This window comes from Limulus polyphemus, unplaced genomic scaffold (genome assembly GCF_000517525.1).
Source record: "Limulus polyphemus unplaced genomic scaffold, Limulus_polyphemus-2.1.2 Scaffold41, whole genome shotgun sequence".
Lineage (NCBI taxonomy): Eukaryota > Metazoa > Arthropoda > Merostomata > Xiphosura > Limulidae > Limulus > Limulus polyphemus.
The window spans coordinates 765984-786125 of record NW_013665651.1 but is presented as its reverse complement, the minus strand read 5'-3'; the positions used below and the strand labels follow the sequence as shown (position 1 = coordinate 786125).

The following is a 20142-nucleotide window of genomic DNA, read 5'->3' as shown; positions in this document are numbered from 1 at the left end:
CAACCAGCCCTGTACACGATCACTGATTTTATTATTAGATTTATGTTTAAATAAATGTGCGTCTTTTATGAGCACACGAAAAGAGAAAAGTATATCCAATTCTATGGTAATATTTGTATCCACACTCTAGGGTGTCTGAAAGTCTGTATGAACAAATATATATATATATTTACATATGTGTGCCTCTAATGCATGAATTTATATGCTTCCCATTGCTGCATATATTTTTGCAATTTATAGAGGTACAATAAACATGAAAGATATTCACTTGTTTGTGAATTAATGTCTCAGTTTATGTATGTATAATGTATAGAATTGTATATCAGATATATATACATTAGTTTCAATTGTGTTCAGGAAATGATAAGTGGGCGGGGCGGTTAGATTGTATAGAATGAAGCTTTTCACTAGCTATAATTTGACAGGACAGAAGTCTAGGACTACAAAGCTACAGACTGTATCAATAACGCGATATACGTAACATAATAGCGTAATCTAGATGTACGCTTGTGAAAATAACAGCCTTTTGATAAGGTGAGTGATGTTGATGGGCTTTCTATACATTGCAAAGTCTATTCAGTTTTTCATGTTGTTATTACTGGTGTTCACATCTGTAGACACGTATCTTTAACTACTAGAGAAATAACATACGTTAAACCTACAATTATGTCCATCAAATAGATATTCGTAGAGTAGCCGATTTTCGGAGCACATTCATTCACTTTAAATGCACCCTTTTGTGTCATGAAATTCAGCCTCGTAATTTAAAAACGCTGCGCACTTGTATCGTGAATAAAGTCCTTAGTTTGAGTACGAATATTAATGTATTTATCTGGCCTATATTTCGTTTCTATATGCAAATTCTGGCAACAGTAGTTTAGAGTGGATAATAAAGATTAACAATCCGGAACACTGTTGTACACAAAGTTTTATTCTTGCGTGAGAAACATATTCAATGATGATAGACCTATATACAACTTCAATGTACTATTCATTTGCTGCCTATCTATCTACCCATGTCTGCGTAAGTGTCTATTTATATGAATACCCCTTTCAAAACGTTTAGAAAGCGTCAGTCAAGTTTAATTTAATTTATAGTAGATAGCTATCACGTACCTATTGTTTCGACAATTCCAACTTTTTGCGCCGTAGAATGTGGCGATGCCACACACGTGCTGTAGTGTTTCCCGTTGGTGATCTACGTGTTGACACCTTGTTCTCAGTTTAATTAACAGCATATTAAAATTTCTCTCTCAAACACCCCAGTCGATTCGCTGGGCATACATTCCAAGATAGGAAATTTAAAGTCACATATTTATATTAATTAATTCTCAATTCGTCGCTCTAAAGTAAAACCAATAAATGAAAATGTTTGTTTCACTTCTTTTTTTCTTCCTTTTTTTTTACACTATCCCACTGTAGTGTTTATGAACACACACTTTTATAAGCATTTATCACTTTTGTGTATATATGCATATTTGAGTAAAGTTTCTTGCCGTGTTCTACGAACTAGTTTAGGACAATACCAATATGTTGATTGTTGCACTATTTGCTTTATGAAAACCCCTGTACTTCAGGGAGAAAATGCACCCCCCCCAGATCTTGTTATAAGAATTTTCCCCACGCTCAAATATGCATAAAAAGTAAAACCAATAAAGCAAAATGCTTGTTTCACTTCTCTCTTCTTCTTCTTTTTTCTTTACACTATCGCACTATAGTGTTTGTGGACCATAACTTTTATTCACTAGTGTCATCGTGTTCATACACACGTAAACATACTTGTATAATAAGCATTTATCACTTTTTATGCTTATATGCATAAATATGCGCATATGATATCCGATGTTCTATTTAATACTTTACTGGAACGCTCTTTCGCCATGATAATGACCATGCAGGACTTGGCGTGTTTCTTGTTCGATTGTAGACCATTCATAGAGGAAAATGGTCTGCAACGGATTCACAGCTGTCGGATTACGTTGGCGAATGTGACGCTCAAGCTCATTCCATAGGTGCTCAACTGAAATGAGATCCAGTGACAGTACTGGCCATGGAAATAACTGAAGTTTTTTGCCGTGTTCTACGAACCAGTTTAGGACAATACGAATGTGTTGATTGTTGCACTATCGCTTTATGAAAGCCCCTGTAGTTCAGGGAGAAAAATGCACCCACCCCCCAGACCTTGCTATAAGAACTTTCCACACGCTATTATTATACCACTTTCAGCAGCTTACACTTTTTTGAACAACTTAGGCTGGTTCAAGTGCCTCACGTACTTCTCTATATATTTTCACGCTACTGTCAGAAAAGGTTTAGACGCGATTCATCAGACATCACACGCTTCCTAGTTTGCGTTATAAGCAACACTAAAGTAGGCCCCTCGGAAGCTAATTAAAAGTGGTCGGGCCAAGTGGAATTAAAGAAATCAACCAGGGTCCTGGGGTCTACCAATGCCCCCGGTGGCCGACCGGGGATCTCGAGGAGAGAAGTCCTCAACAGCTACTGTGTTTTTGTGATTGTAAAGGCTTTAAAAACGTTTTTTTTTTTCAGATTTATGTTAAGCAACAAGAATAAAAAATCTCCTTTGCTGAAGAAAACAATATAACTCAATTACTCTAATTAAATTCATTATTACTCTTTTCTTTGTGTGAGATGTAATGTTTTACAGTGATCAGTATAAACAATACCATACATACAATGGGTATCTATTTCAGGTTGAAGGTCTGTGTAGACTTGTGATGAAATCGTTTGCACCACTTGCCATATCTGTAGGCTCAAACTTTTCAAACACACTTCACCTGTGGTCAGATTGCAGCACACTCATATGCTACTTCATCAAGACACAAATGGAGGTCTTTGGGTATGTCTTTATGCGCCTCGTACTTGCCTAGAGTTGAGATAAACGGTTTTTAGACTGGTTTTCAACTGCGCGGTATGGTTGTAACGATAGTCGAATCCTCACTAATGTTGGAGGAGGTAGCTATCTGGAGCATGGTCTGATGTTTTTTTACACTTTATAAGCCTGTCCAATAGTATTTTCCTTTGGTCAATCACTAATGTTGGCAGCCAGAGTTTAACGTAATGACGGGTGTATTCCCTTTTAATTTTTTTAGATGGTAGACTCTGATGACAGATTTCTTTGAGCAGTCGGTTAAGGAAAAGATGTGTGATGATAACTCTCTTGCTAGATAGCATCATGCCCCTTATAAAGTCAGAAAAACTCTTGCTCTTACCCATTGCCTTCATACTAACCATGACTTAACTACATTTCTTTGTTTATATGGTTCAAGTAATTACCTGAAACATTATAAAATCAGTCTGCATAATATGTGACTGACTTTCGTATTTTAAATTTTTTTTCATACAGTAGCAGATATTGTAAGTCTAGTAAAGAAAACGGTCTTTGTTTGACCATAGATATTTATCTGCTGTGATAATAAAAATAAAAAAAACGTTTAGATTATACAAGTTTAACAAGTTTCTCAAATTGAAAAAAATAATAATAATTAGCGGAACACTCACACACACACATATAGATACATTTGCCAAAATAAGTTCTTAACACTCATAGGAATGAGATGAACGTGAAATCAAAGTAACACATTTTCTGGATTATTCACGGTTTCTTCGTTATCTTTTTTATCCAGCTGGAAAGCCCTTTAAGATATCTCATCCGAGATTTATCATTTTTCACCGACGTTGTTTTTTACTGGTTACATATTGCTTTCATCTTTTTTATTAACAGAAGAAACAAAAATGCCAGGAATATGATTTCTCACCTGTGTGACTTGGTAGAACTTTAATGAACTAAATATTTAGCCACGTTACCTGTACAATATTCTACAGACTGGATGCGAATGTATCTATAAAGAATATTGGATTTCTCTGTACACGCAAAATATAGAAAGGTAAACGGCGTCTCTCTTTCTTGGATTACAAGGTGCTTTAGTTGTGTCTTCTAGCCACCAGGTGGCAGGATGATTCTTGTAAGCCTATTTTATATCTAGGAGTTACTTTAATGAGATCATTGTGTTACAATGTGATTGATTGTATATACATGTTACCTATGATGAAATATAAGTTTGGCAAATATGCTAGTGTGTCTTCTTTTTAATGTAAGTTTGGTTTAAATGGGTAATGCATATCAAATATCAATTATTAAGTTATGGACGTGTAGATCAGAGTTGCTCAACCTTTTGCACCTCTAGGCCCACTTAGTTATTTGGCAGAATCGTAAATGTTCACATGTGCAGTTGTGCCCGGCTCGCGGCGATTTATAACTGCTCGTCTCACGGCCCATTGATTAAGAATCACTGTTACAATATGACGGGTAAGTACTGGTATGTAGTAGCTCCTCTTTGCTGTTAATTAAACAGTTTGTTGTCTCAAGATTTAAAATTGTTTGTGTTTCATTATTATTATTATTGGTTGCTGTTTCTTTATTTGTACTTGCAAATGTGGTCGACAGAAGGAGCTTTTGTTGTGCTTTGATTGACTAACCAGGATTTTCTGAGAAGAATAACGTTGTTCTAGGTGTGAAATAGTATAGAAAATGTTACAACAAATTAAAGAAAAATGACGTTAGAGAATTGTAATAAATTAAAGAGACTCATGAAATTACCTGTGTGGTCAAAATTGTATTTGATCTATAACAATTCTCTTCCTTTACTTATTATAATGGTAGTTGTTCCTTAGTGATTTTGTACCTATATATAAAATAAAGTGTTCCCTCTAAGCTGCTCGGCCGCACAGCAACCAACAAAATACCGCGCACTAAATTATTCCAGCCGCACACATCTTAAATATTGGTGAGGAGTTTTAAAAAATTGCCTTAATGACCCTGGCAGTCGATAGGCCTAAAGCCCAAATAACCAACTGGTAGCATGCAAAGTGGCTTAATGATTCAATTGGGTTGATGGTCTAAAAATACCCCCCCCCCTCAAACAAAAAAAAATTGGTAGCGCCGCATATTGCCTTAATACTGGTGCACATGAGCAAATTCATTCCACACATGGATTGAAAAAAATGAGAGGAAACATTTCTCTGGATATGCTTTTATCAATTACCTGATAATTCTTCATAGGCGTTTAAGTCAGCTGGCCTCGGCACGCATTCGTGTTCAGAAAAAACGTAAAACTAGTCGTAGGCGGAAACGGTAATGTACCATTATATTACCATAATACGTGTATTGTGGTAACATTTAACAAGGTGATATATTTAAAGCTACTATAATCAAAAAATAAAAACTTAAAAACTCCACCAATTGTATTTAAACAATGTACTAAAATCTCAGTTTGAAAAAGAAACAACGACAACAGGTAAAATGAAGCTATCCAAGTATAGCCGTCGTCCTCCATCTGTGGACGGCAACTGAAAGTTGAGTAGAAAAACTCGGCCGTTATATGACCGATTTAGAATTTAGATTCTACATTAGACATATGACAAAAGGAGATTAAAGAAGATCCAAAGCCTGATGAGTAGGCTACTGTAATAACATAAGTTTAGATAAAGAGAATTACATTTGATGACCATGCAAATAAATACTCGGCTTCATGGGACTACCTGTGTGGTCAAGATTTTATTTATTCCTTAACGATTTTCGTCATTAAAATTGTAGTTAACCTTTAGTAGTTCTTATCCTGTATTTATTCTACAGAACCATTTTTGATTATACTTGTTCTATTGTTTGTTTTTTTTAATTATGCACAAAGCTACACAAGGGCTATCTGTGCTCTGCCCACCACGGGTATCGAAACCCGGTTTCTAGCGTTGTAAGTCCCCAGACATACCGCTGTGCCACTGGGGGGCACTTGTTCTATACTTTTTATACAAAATATCTTTTTTATTATATTTGTTTCTTAGCAATTCTAGTCCTGTACTTATATATTCAAAATATTTTTGATTGTATTTGTTTCTTAGTGATTCTTGTCCTGTACTTATCATTCAAAATCTTTTTTGATTATATTTGTTTCTTAGTGATTCTTGTACTGTACTTATTATTGAAAATCTTTTTGATTATATATTTGTTTCTTAGTGATTCTTGTACTGTACTTATTATTGAAAATCTTTTTGATGATATATTTGTTTCTTAGTGATTCTTGTACTGTACTTATTATTCAAAATATTTTTTGATTATATATTTGTTTCTTAGTGTCTTGTACTTATTATCAAAAATCTTTTTAATTTTGTTTCTTAGTAATTCTTGTCCTGTACTTATATATTCAAAATCTTTTTGATCATATTTGTTTCTTAATGATTCTTGTCCTGTACTTATCATTCAAAATCTTTTTGATCATATTTGTTTCTTAATGATTCTTGTCCTGTACTTATTTATTCAAAATATTTTTAATTATACTTGTTTCTTACTAATTATTGTTCTATATTTTTTATACAAACTCTTTTGATTATATTTGTTTCTTAGCGATTCTTGTTCTGTACTTATTATTCAAAATAATTTGTTCATTATATTTGTTTTTTAGTGATTATTGACCTGTGCTTATTATTCAAAATATTTGTGATTATATTTGTTTCTACTTATTTTTGCCTTGTACTTATTATTCAAAATTATTTCTGATTGTATTTATTTCGAAGTGATTCTTGTCCTGTACTTATTATGCAAAATATATTTTGATTATATTTGTTTCTTAGTGATTCTTGTACTGTATTTATGTTACAGAATAGTTTTTGGATTATGCTTGTTCCTTAGTAATTCTTGTCCTGTACTTATTATAAACAATCAATTTTTATTGTACCTGTTCCTTTGTGATTCTTATGTAGTACTTAATATATACAATATTTAGTAATTCTTGTCCTATACTTATTATAGAAAAACCCTTTTTTATTATACTTGTTCGTTAGTGATTCTTGTCTTATACTTATTATATGCCCCCCAGTGGCACAGCGATATGTCTGCGGACTTACAACGCTAGAAACCGGGTTTCGATACCTGTGGTGGGCAGAGCACAGATAGCCCATTGTGTAGCTCTGTGCTTAATTGCAAACAAGCAAACAAACAAACTTATTATATACAATCGTTTTCTGTTATCTTAGTGATTCTCTTCCTTTAGTTATTGTACATAATATTTTTGATTATAGAAGAAACATTTTTCATTCATAGAGATTCTTTACTTACATTTATTCAATATTCCACGTTTATCAAAAACTATAACCATCATTTTTATGCGTGTAATGATTCTAATTATGCAAATGTTGAGTTGATAAATGTATAAATTGATGATTTAGGCAATATCTCTTTACATACATACCGAGCCAATTGAATGTCTCTCGATATTTGTATGTATTGAATGTGTTTAAATTGGTGTCTTAGTTACATTTTTAATTTTGGTTAATGTCTGAAAGTTTATACGTCAGCATTCTAGAATCCTTTCGCGAGCAACATGGGAGAGGGAGAATTTGAATATAAACTGAACGAACTAATGAGGCTGATTGAGGTAAATAAACATTACATTGAGTATTAGGGACATAAATGTACGATATCGATATTTTCAGGGCTTTCTCCTCTTGTATTCTGAGGTACTTGTGGTATACTCACGGGTTATTATGTCGTCAACTTCAACCATAACTTAGGTGTAATTATTATGAAAAAAACCTTCTCTTGAATGTATTTGTTCCTTATGGATTCTTGACCTGTTCTTATTATATATGAATTATGATATTCGTTTTTACCTTTGATTAGAATGAAGATCATATGTCCACCAAATTCTATTGACTGTAAAGTTTAAAAGCGGCACCCTTATCTGACCTAGCTGTCCCTAATTTTGAGGAAATAAGCAAAAGGGAAAGCAACTAGTCCACTCTTAGGCTACTCTTCTCAGACTGAATAGTGTGATATAAACGTCACTCTTATAATCCACTCACAGCCCCAAATATCTTGGAATTGCCCACCCAGACCACAGATCTTTAGGACATCTTTGGGACAATCTGGAAAGGATAATTCGAAGTGTAGGCAGCAGTGTTCATTAGTCACCAAATGATTTTTGCTGCGAATTTGCAGTAAGTTACTTGCACTCGATGTAACCACATTACGAATCTCGTGAACATAATTTTAAAATTTTCATTGTCTTCTTAGAAAGTGAGGCTTGAGTAACATCAGATCCCCTAGAACACAGACTTACCCCTGTTCAGAATCTTAATGTTTGATTTTTTTTTGTTGTTGTTGTTGTTGAACTTAGAGAAACGTTAAGCGAGGGCTATCTGTGCTAGCTTTCTCTAATTTTGAAATGATAGACCAGAGGAAAAGCCGATAGTAAATACCACCCACTGCCCCTCTTCGTTTTTCTCGGACCGAATAGTAGAATTTGATCGTCATTTTGCAGTAAGGGGACGCGAACATCAGATCCACAGGCTGGCTAATCACTGGGCCGTGTTCGGCCTAGCACTGTCGGACAAACTTGGTCACTAGGTCCCTCTTTCTTAACAATTTCTTCTGATACGTTTTGCAGGGCAACATATATAGCTGGATAAACTAAACGAAACTTAGGACAACGATGAGGTTTTATAATGAGATGAAATCACTGGTCTTCATAACTCAAAAATAAGTTCAAAGGTCAAGGTGAAAATGAAGCTTGCCTTCCATAACCATGAAACGAAACTATTACTGGAAGACTTGACAAATTTATTTACCAATAGTCCTGAAGTTTATGGGAATTATTGGGCACATCATATTCACTGTGGTCAAGGGTGAGAGAAAAGATCTGATTCAGATATGTTTGTGAATAGAATTTGAAACTTTTCATTGCTATCTTGGAAAATGAGACTTGATCAACTTTGTATCCTCTAGATTGTAGGCTTGGTCATGCTTAAAATTTTCTGGACTTTACTGACCATTTGTGCAAAACAAAAGAGGCAAATTTATCACAACCATAAAAAGATATATATTTCGCTTTTTCCATTACACAGAAAAGCTTGTTAAACCATTAAATCATCTTTAAAGTTTAGTCTCGAGCAACTTGATATCTGATACTAACCGAAGTGTACGCTTGAACAAGTTATGAGAATACCTCACGGGCCAGTGACTCCACTAAATTCAATAATTCACAATACTGCCTGGTTTCTTTATATATTTGGCCCATTGGGATAACTAGGAATGTATGTACTAGCACTCATTCTATATAAATTCATTCTCTGATCAGAATGAAATGTATGTAGAGCAATCGCATGGGTAACTTATCATAATCATTGGCTGTTGGTTAAAATCTAGATCTAGATAGTTAAGGTGGGCTGAATACTGGTCGTTTATCAACGCATGGCTAAATCCTTCCTCTAAAGAGCCCTGGCGGCTGTATATGGCATTATTAACAAACCACAGGGAATCTTGGGAGTTGGGCTAACTTCCGGACACACGCGGAGACTTTGAATCGCACCAAGCCTACTGTTTCAAAAATAGTTCCATCCTGCTGATTATGATTTTCAGTTCTAAAAACAAATTTTCAGATACGTTCTTAATCACATCCGTGTAAACTTAACATAGACATTGTTGTTCGTAGACTTATTAATTAGCAATATATATATACTATAAAAATTTACAACATATTTCTTCTATATATAATTCATCATAGTGATAGGTATAAAAATGAGCATTATGTTTAAATTGATATACCTAAAAAAAAGAGTTTAACCAATATAGTTGTGACCATTTATTTAATGGGAACTAATCTTTGGTGAGATAAAGTAATTGACCATCTGAAGTTAATAGTCAGAGAGAGAGAGTTTGTTTGTTTTGTTGTTTTTTTTTTAATTTCGCGCAAAGCTACACGAGGGCTATCTGCGCTAGCCGTCCCTAATTTAGCAGTGTAAGACTAGAGGGAAGGCAGCTAGTCATCACCACCCACCGCCAACTCTTGGGCTACTCTTTTACCAATGAATCCGTCACATAATAACGCCCCCACGGCTGAAAGGGCGAGCATGTTTGGTGTGACGGGGATTCGAACCCGCGACCCGCAGATTGCGAGTCGACCTCCCTAACCACCTAGCCATGCCGGTCCGCCAGAGAGAGAGAGAGAGAGGCGAATAAAATGATCAGGCCCTTTTATAATACTGCTTAAAAAAGTCCACATATGTTGAATTCATCTACTTTACCGTAGCTAAAGAGACTTTTATCATAAGATGAAGTAGACACCCAAGGAAACAAATAAACTATTGGGTGTGTAAAAAAACAAAAAAAACAATAACTTTTATGCTTGAAAAAACTATTATTTTTTGCCGCCAAAACATTATTACGCTTAACGCCCAAAATACGCTATACTGTTATTACTTGCGCCATGTTGCTCAAAACACGTAGTTTTTCAAGTAAATACCAACATTTTATGCTTACTTTTGATTGAATAACTTTTTATCTTGGGTTGATGACCACGCAAATGACTGAAAAAGTTTAAAATGATTAACTTTGTGTATTGAATATAACAAAATTTCATTCACTTTTTTGTAACATAAATTTCGTTGATTTCGGAAGCTCCTTTGTTTTAATAATATACATATTTTGTTACATTTTTCTTTGTAAAATTTCTTTGTAGTTAAGCACAAAGCTATACAATGGGCTATCTGTGCTCTGCCCAATACGGGTATCAAAACCCGGTTTCTAGCGTTATAAATCCGCAGCCATACCACTGTGGAGCTTTAGGGTATGCCAAACATAGCTTTGTATATAGTTATGATTTTAAAGGACTTCAAAAAGGACACAATTGTTTTTGGTTTTTTATGAAGTTTATAAATTCCTTCAGTTTTCTATTCAAGTGTACACCATTACGTGTGTAACTAGGTTGTAGTGAGGATTACGTGTGTCATTCTATAAACGTATTGCAGTATAACTTCTACACTGCGTGTTTAATACGACACACTATGACTTCATAACGTGTGCACTGCGTGTTTAATACGACACACTATGATTTCATAACGTGTACACTGCGTGTGTAATACGACACACTATGACTTCATAACGTGTACACTGCGTGTTTAATAGACACACTATGACCTCATAACGTGGTCTATAAAGTGTCAAACACTTTTCCTTTAATTTTGTTGTGTTTTTCATTTATTTCACAGATTGTGTGTGTGTGTGTTTCTTATAGTAATGCCACATCGCGCTATCTGCTGTGTTCACTGAGGGGAAACGAACCCCTGATTTTAGCGTTGTAAATTCGTAGACTTACCGCTGGCTCAGCGGGGGACAACAGATTGTGAGATATACGATTAAGTTGTTTTTGTTTTCAAAACAGGGGAAAAAAAGTTATGGTGATGGCGATGCATTATTAATTTTTTTTAAATTTAAAAAACGTAAAATGATAAAAATGAAGCTATTGAACAACTTAAAACTAAAGTGTTGATTTTATTTATAAATGAATGTATTATTTATCCTTAATTTAAAGACAACGTGTTTCAGTTGTTTACTAATAAGTTTTACTTTACACGTACAAGACTTCTGTAAAATAATATTTTCTGCGACGTAGTGTTTATTCAGTGTTTGATTGAACGTTATCACCAAATTATTAAAATGATTTTTATTGTCTTTAAAAAGAATGCTATAAACTTAGACGCCGGGAGACACGTGCCCCCAATAATTACAAAGTAAATATGATAAACGTGGCATATAGAAAGTGTATAATGAAGTAAACGTGTGAAAATGCGGTTCTGTAGTAAACAGCAAACAATTTAATTTGTGTGTGGTATATTTGTACATGTATAATAGAATACATGTTATTGCGTAAAATTGTGGAATAGTATTGCTAATGTTTTTACTGACAGTCACACAATTTTTATTCATTTACAACTGCCCTCTCCCGAAAGAAAATGTTTATATGTTCCGATGTGTCTGATATATGATTGCAGGCTCCCCTCCTCTGGTGCTTCAACGGTAAGTCTGAGGGGTTCTAATGCTAAAAATCGTGCTTCGATATCCGCGGTGGGCAGAAGACAGATAGCCCAAACAAACTGATCGCAGGATCCCAAAATAAGTCATTATGTAGTTATTTTTTACAGTCAGTAGGCCGCAAAAATTACGAATAAACATTCAGAATATAGTTCAATATACGACATTCGTTTTATCATTTAATGTTCCATATGGGCACTACAGTGAATCATGTGTTTGTTTCTTCATGACAAATTTCCACGAAGTGCATGCAATTTAATAGCCATAACGAAAGAATTAAAACCCGTGTCATTTCAAATTGTAGTTTAATACACCTTAACATAAAACATTAAATCTAAACCAATATTGCCTATATATCCCCAGCTATATTAACTTTTTTATATGTATAATAACATATGTTTCACTGAAACATTTGTTTGTCCAATTGCAGCGCTCACCATGGTCAGGTGATCTGGTACTGTAAACCTGCTTAATACGTTTTGCCCTGAGGGGAAGCGAGTCATCAACGTAAATAATGGGAAAACAGGCTTTTTATTTCTTAAACCGGTTTAATAGTGGTTTCATTACTACAAATAATATAGGTATCAGCCACATAATGGTGGATATAGATCATCGCCAACGGTACATGCAACCTTAGGATCACATAATTCAGATATTTTTCTAAGTCATAATTTTAGCGACTGTTTCCTTAAAATTTCTTTTTTTTTTGTGAGAGGAATCTTTCCAGTAGACAGTAAAAACATACTCGAGTTTTTACACAGTCAAAAATAAAATATACATTTTTCAGATGGTTTGTATGACATTACACTAAAGGAAAAATATCAATAATTCTTTTTTCTATAAATTTTCATTGGCCCTTTTGCTAATCTTCCAATAAGAAGAAACTTAATACAGTTAATACTCCTAACTTAATACTCCTATATATATATATATTCATATATATGTAACAAAACACTACAATCTTTAACATCTTCTGTTTCTTTATCTTCTTTATTATTTTCTACACGTTTCGTGATTTTATTATTTTTTACCATTTTCGTAATTTCAAAAGTCACCATTCAGGATGTAATTCAAAAATAATTTTATGTTCCTATTTGCAATTCATAGTCATAGTTTTTACCGTTGCACAATTCTACCTAATCTTATTTAACTACTATTATTTCTGCTCTTTTGCATCTCTCTCTCTATATATATATCTAAGTTAATATAACTGCAGATATAGAAGCAGTATCGATTTAAATATAATGTTTTAATTTAAGGCATATTACACTGCAATTTGAAATGACAAGGGTTTTAATTCTTTCTTTACGACTATTCAATTTTATTAATTTTGTACAAATTTATCATGATGAAACAAACACATGATTCACTGCAGTGCACATGCAGAACACTATACGATAAAATGAATGTCGTATTTTGAACTTCGTTCAGAAATTTACTCGTAATCCTTGTGGATTACTGACTGTTCAAACGATATACAATTATGTTTCTTGTTATTATAGTATAGGATTGGTAAAGAAAGATTTATAAAACAAATTATAATCAGTCTTTTCGTGATACAATGCCACACAAATTATCAATGAATAGATCACTTGTAAATAAAGATGTTAAAACTTGTGTTTTATCGACCAACTGTGCTTAAATTTCATTCTTTTTGGCGTGTGACAAAAAGGTTTAACAAGAATTAATGCAGCTTAATCTGTGTATTTTAGATAAGTGAATTTTTAAAATCAAAACTCAATTCAGATGATCTGCACCATCATAATTTATCTTAATTTTCACTGTATCTTATACGTGTTAAGAAACACATCTTACCTGTTACATAATTTTAACCTTTGTAGAGCCTGTAAATAAGAAGTTAACTTATTTTTGTTGGCAGCAATTAGTTATCTCTTTATTTATAACAACAACAACAACAAAAGGACAAACGTTGATCGTCGGCTAGATAAGTACTCCCCTAAAAGCAAATAATGCAAAAATTATGCTATTTGAACGTTTGCTCTTCATCTCTTGGACGGTGCGTGATCTGGGGGCTATCGTGCCGAGCTTCGATCGGATTGTTCAAGGTTTAAGCTTCGATATGCCCCTGAAAACGCTCCACCATTTCATCTGTGAGGGCGTTTAAAGTGTAAATCATATTATTCGGTTAAGAGTATCAGCAACTCTAAATTAGGGATGAGTATGCCATAACTTTAGACGTCTCTGACCTAGTCGTTTTGCCCATATGTCTCACGGAGACGTTCAAAGGGAAAATACCAAATCATCCTTAGCTTGGCGTGTTTATTTCAGCCGTAACAAATTTGCAACAATGAAACTAAATTACCGTAGCAACCAAATCTTGTGTGGTATAATGAACAAGCTGTGTTGTTTTATTAACCACATATTGTCTTGAATTACTGTTTAACTATAATGGAAACTTATCACGACAGTCGTTAAACAGCTACGGTCACATTCCCGAACATCATTTTTCACCGATTGTATCTAATAAGCGGAAAATATTTCGTAAATTTGTTTTCGAAATTGTTGTTTGTTTGTTTGTTTTTTTTGCCTATTTTGAAAAGCCTTTAGAGTGTTATAGACTAAAACGTTTTCTTACAAACTTGCTCCTGGATTACTCTACCGCAAAGTGCAGTTTTTACCATGGACACAAGTTGTTTAGACGAGTAATGTTTTAAAGACGGACTCGAGTTTTTTCGAAGTGTAATGTTTTTAAAGATGGACACAAGTTGTTTCCGAGTGTATTGTTTTGAAAGATGGACACAAGTTGTTTCAGGATATAATGTTCATAACCATGAACACAAGTTGTTGGAAGTGTAATGTTTTAAAGATGGACACGAGTTATTTCGGAGTTTAATGTTTTTAAAGATGGGGACAAATTATTTTAGGATATAATGCTCGTAACCATGGACACAAGTTGTTCTAGCTTTAACTGTATATAACCATAGATACAAGCTGACTCAAAATATATTCTCGATAACCATGGACACAAGTCATTTCAGAGTAACTGCTTATAATCATTGTCACAACTCATCTCAAATTTTACTGTATATAACCATGTATATAAGTCGTTTCAGTTTTTAGTTTAATTCTCAACCCTGTGTAAAATCACACTTATATAAGTGTTCGCTAATATAAATATATCTGCAGGAAAGCAACCAACCAGGCTTATGACTTCTCGTGTAAATTAGTCTTCAGTCTATACCCATGCCAAAAACTTCATTATGTTCTCTTGGTAGTGATGGATGTTTCGTAGATGATGCCGCATTCATAGTAACTAAAGTTCGTGCTCGTGTTTCAAGTACCACACACGCTAATAGTTATATATACAAAGACCAAATGTAACAACTTATGCTATAACCACGTACAATAATGTTTTGTATTCTTTAAAGAGCATATTCACACTAACTCATATGCATACAAACGGTAAGACGCGAAATTCTAAGATTGTACACAAACATTTCGAAAATCAAATGCAGCTGCAATAGTATATTCGTCACTGTCTAGAGATGAAATGCATAAAGTAATTTTCATAAATCCTTCGTTTCACATTGGTTTGTTACACGTATCATCTGAATTACCATAAAAATCCAAAATTGTTTCAACCATCTTTACAATCGCATGTTGTTGTTAACGTGTTATCTTATTCTTGTTGTTATTAGTGTAGAATGCTTATGTATCGGAATAGAACTTTAAATAATTCATGTCTCAACCATATTTTGAATGTGTAATTACAAAGTTACTTCTTTAAATCGGATGGATACAACAGACAAATTCAATAAAGATTTACGTAATTTATCTCAATTAGATGTCACTGATATAATACAGATATTTGAAACCATGATACCGACACATTAGAATATCTTTTGATCGAACGTACATGCTCTCTTTATTTCTCTCTTAATCTACGTTTTTCATTTATAGAGCAGAAATTAGGTTATGCTTTCATTGTATAAGACCTATATTAATTTGAATTATATATCTAAACAGATTGGGAGTACTTAAACATATTCTTATTTATACCGAATTGTGTACCGTTTTTCAAAATTTAATCTGGAAATAGAAGGTTTATTAAAAGCAATATAAGATGTAACCATCTATCTATTATTTCCGTGTGTTTAATCGGCTTTGTTTATGGGTCTCATCACGCAAGCTGAACTTGTAGAAGAGCTGGAATAAACGCACTCTTTCTCGCTTTGTGAACGAAGTCATTGTACAGCCATTCGTGCACACAAAACAGATTGTCATGGCTTATTGGAGAGAACTTGCAAGTTCTGTGGAGATATTCAGATGTTAGGCTTAGTTGAATAACTTTTACAGTTCCCGAAGAACATGTCGTATTAAGCATTGGGTGGCTACAAATATTTATATTAATTCAACACAGTAAATAATAGCTGATTATAGCACCGTAGAGAAATAGAGCGTATACGGGTTTATTATATTTTATAGTTTTTGACTTCTGAGAAAGCTATTAGTGGGAAAAGATTCTGACTTTCGTGTTTTTAGTATGTGTTCTATTTACGAAAATGTTTCAACCTTGGCAACATTTGGAATCTATGAGATGGTTCGAGTCGTTTGTGATTTCATTTATCGTTGAACACTTGCGACCGGAGTATTTCCAAAGATTAATGATCTGAATTGTATGATATTACACATTAATCACATTAATTATTATCACATTAATAAACTCCTGTGTGTAACTAATAATTAATTATGAAATTAATAGCAATTAACGTCTTTTCCTTGATCTACCCATTTAAAAAAAATTGTTTCTACATAAAATTGGGTTGGTATATGATTTTTTAGCTTAAATTCTCATGCAGATATACAGACATACATATACACTCCCCGTTCCTTAAGCACTATGCTGCATTTTTTGTTTTAATTTTACTTGAAAATGATACACAATTTCATGATAAAATAAATGATAAAATCGGGTGTGTAATACTAAATCCGAATATCTCTTCATATGTTTTCAAGCTGACATTTTTATTACAGACTGTTGTTAGCAAGTTTTGTTAGCTATGGATTGATATTTGAGAAAAGCATTCATTAAAATTTAAATTAGTTATTTTTCTGGTTTCAACCTGGTACATAAAGAGACGAAAAAAATACGTTTCAATCTTGAAACATTGAAAGATCAAATAACACGTTTCAGCCTGTCAAGTTGAAAGCTCAAAGAAAATATGCTTCACCCTGTTACATTGAAAGATCAAAGAACTCATTTTTTAACCTTGAAATATTGAAAGATAAAAAAAAACTCTTGTTCAACCTTGAAATACAGAAAATTTAAATAACACAATTCAGCCTGTTATATCGAAAAATCAAAAACACTTGTTTCAACTTTGAAATGTTGAAAGATCAAACAACACGTTTCAGCCTGTTACACTCAAAGATCAAACGACTCGTGTTTGAACCTACACGCTGAAAGCTCAAACTCGATTGAGGTATATGATCCTCTGAAGAAATTAAAACTGAGAGTTGAGCGGGATTCGATCGTAGAGGTGTTCCAACCAATTAAACTACGGGAATCACGAACTCCCCGCCTTTCAACTCTCACTCAGCCCGTTAGTAAAAGTAACATTGTGATTTTTCTGAGCTATGCATGTCAGTTGCCTTGTACAGTCCAGAACGCATTTCAATATTGAGTCAAGATGACCATTAAGCTTTCTTTTCTTTTTTTTAGTTGTAGAAGATTGAAAAGTAGCATGCAAACATGTTAAGCTAATATGTTCTTTAAAGGGGTAAAAACCGAGACCAAGAGGGACTCGGTCGTGACAAAAAATCCTAGTATGAAGCGAACACATAAGGAATTGTGGCACATCAGTGATTTAAAATTAAAAATATAAGATTCATGAAAACGAAACTTCAGTAAAATAGTAGGCAAACATCAGTTTTTGTAATAAAGTAAAAACAAAAACTTCAAAGTTAACGAGGTTAACAGATGACGTCACTACACTCGTCAGTATGCGTTTCTATGTTTGTTTTGTTTTGCTAGTCTCTATGCCCACACCAAAAAAATCAACAGCTTTTTTTTTCGCCCTAATCGAAGACAACGTATTTATATCTTCGTTTTCCGTGAGATTTCATTATACAGGTTTTTATTTTATTTTACTGTTCCAGCGTTAATATTTTGGCTTTTTGCTGAACAGTCTTCAATTTTCAAATTGGTTTGTTAACTTGTAAGAATAGAGGAAATAAAACAAAATCATGGCATAGTATTAATCGTACTATGATGCATGATTTCTATTTGTTGGATTTCACTATTTAGATATTCTAAGCGTTCTAATATATAAATCTTTTCTTAAACCTCGTATTATTTCCACTCTACAGACTTCTTCAACAACAGCTGCACCGTCACCAACAGCAACATCTAAGTCGACATATGTCGAGTGGGAACGATACGGCGACCAGCCAGGGCAACCCGTCTCCGGTTAATCAGCGAACCTCCCACTCTTCGGAGCGAAGACCGACTACCGAGGAAACGGAGAGCACCAACGGGAGTTGTGGCAGTTGCGGCGGTATCAGCTTTCCTCTTGAAAGCCCCGCAGCCGTGTCGACCAGTACGGAATCCAGTTGTAGTCCTTCGCCTGTCCACGCTCACGGACAGTGACCCTGATTGAAAGATGGACGTTTTGCTTACCGTCTCACGATAAGTTTATTTATAGATATTACAATTGTACAGGTCGGAAGGGAAAAATGACATTCTGTTTATTTCTTGTTAATCCTTCACTTTGTCAAAAAAAAAGAAAAGAAAGAGAGAGACAGAAGAAAATCTACAGCCTTTGAAGGTATTATTTACATTTAGATGTGCAGCCTTTGCACAGTTTGTACATACAGATATATTCTATTCCACTGAGCTCTACACGTGGTATAAAGTTATCCCTAACCGTACCTCTCTCTCTTCACACTAGAGACTAATAAAAGGCACATATCTGAACTTCTGTGAATTTTGCAGTGCTCAGCACATCAAAGCTATATGGATACAGGCACGTCGAACCCTATTTATCGTGCCTGGTTTGATATAGAAGGCCGTTTTCTTGTCATCAAAGATATACTGCATCTTGAAACCAATTACTGACTTTAGTTTCCTTCTTGCTTTAGGCAATTTTGAACAGATTCCAAGATCTGGTAAATAAGAAACACTAAATAAGTATGTTATTCAACAGTGTAGGAAACATGGTACAGCTGAATAAGACTAGAAGTTGACTAGGAATCTTAACCCGAAGAAGTAATTATTTGTTAAAGAAAAAATAAGTCCTGTGTATTATTATCTTATTGATATAGTTTCAGAATTTCTAGATACATTGTGATTAGAACTCGTATAAATCACAAAGGTGCTTAAGACAGTTTTGTAAAATCTGCAGTAAAATTTTGAAATAATTATCTGAATTGTAGGTTTGATTAAGTAAACTTATTTCTTGTAAAATTTGATTTTAAAAGATTAATACACCTTACAGACATGCAAATTAGGTCAGTGAATGCTATGTTATAGTACACATAGGACATTTATTTTTATTATGTCTCGTTATATCTTGATTAATTTGAATTGGCTAGACCGTTTATAAAATGCACTCCCACCCTCCACTCAGAGTGGCTCAGCGGCAAGCTGCCAGTGAATATTTTTTATAAATAATATTATGATTTAGTAAATTCACATATAAAAGTTCTTGATTTCAACTCCACAGTTATCATACCTCGTCACCCGTTGAAGTGCACGTGACATTAAAAAAATATTTCAGGCTTAAGAGTGACGTTTTAAGTACATCCCTGTTATTATGTGATATTTTGTCAAATGCTGTTGACCGAAAATGCTTTTGTGTTTTCTGAAGACGAAAATATTTAATTTCAAAGTTTCTAAATCAGACATTACCTATGTTTTCCAAAATATTTTTATGTTTGCTTGAAGTTAATCACAAAGCAACATAATGGGCTATATGTGCTTTGCCCATCACGGGTACCGAAACCAGCGGTTTCCAGCGTTGTAAGTCCGCAGACGTGCTGCTGTACCACTTGGGGCATCTTTTTATGTACATTGTCAAGCAGAAGACTCCTTGCAATATGTATTCATATATATATAAGAATACACATAGAATCCCGAATGTTACTTAATAATTACAAGCTGAGTAATAAGAAATGTACCATACTAATTTCCGTTATAATGGGCAAATTTTCCCTAAATGGCCAAGGGGCACATAGCGGTATATGACTGTGGAGCCTGACTTTAATTGTTGTGGGGTATCAAAATACACCATCCTATT

General features: G+C 33.9%; 1 protein-coding gene across 1 annotated transcript in view; it reads left to right on the top strand.

Moving 5' to 3' along the window:
- The window catches only part of LOC106461906 (homeobox protein SIX6-like), a 30258-nt gene extending 10469 nt beyond the window's left edge, over positions 1 to 19789 (top strand). Inside the window, exon 2 of the mRNA XM_022389039.1 lies at positions 18215 to 19789. Coding sequence (XP_022244747.1) covers positions 18215 to 18494 — 280 coding nt within the window. The 3' untranslated portion in view covers positions 18495 to 19789. The remainder of the gene's footprint in view (positions 1 to 18214) is intronic.
- The last annotated feature ends 353 nt before the right edge of the window (positions 19790 to 20142 follow it).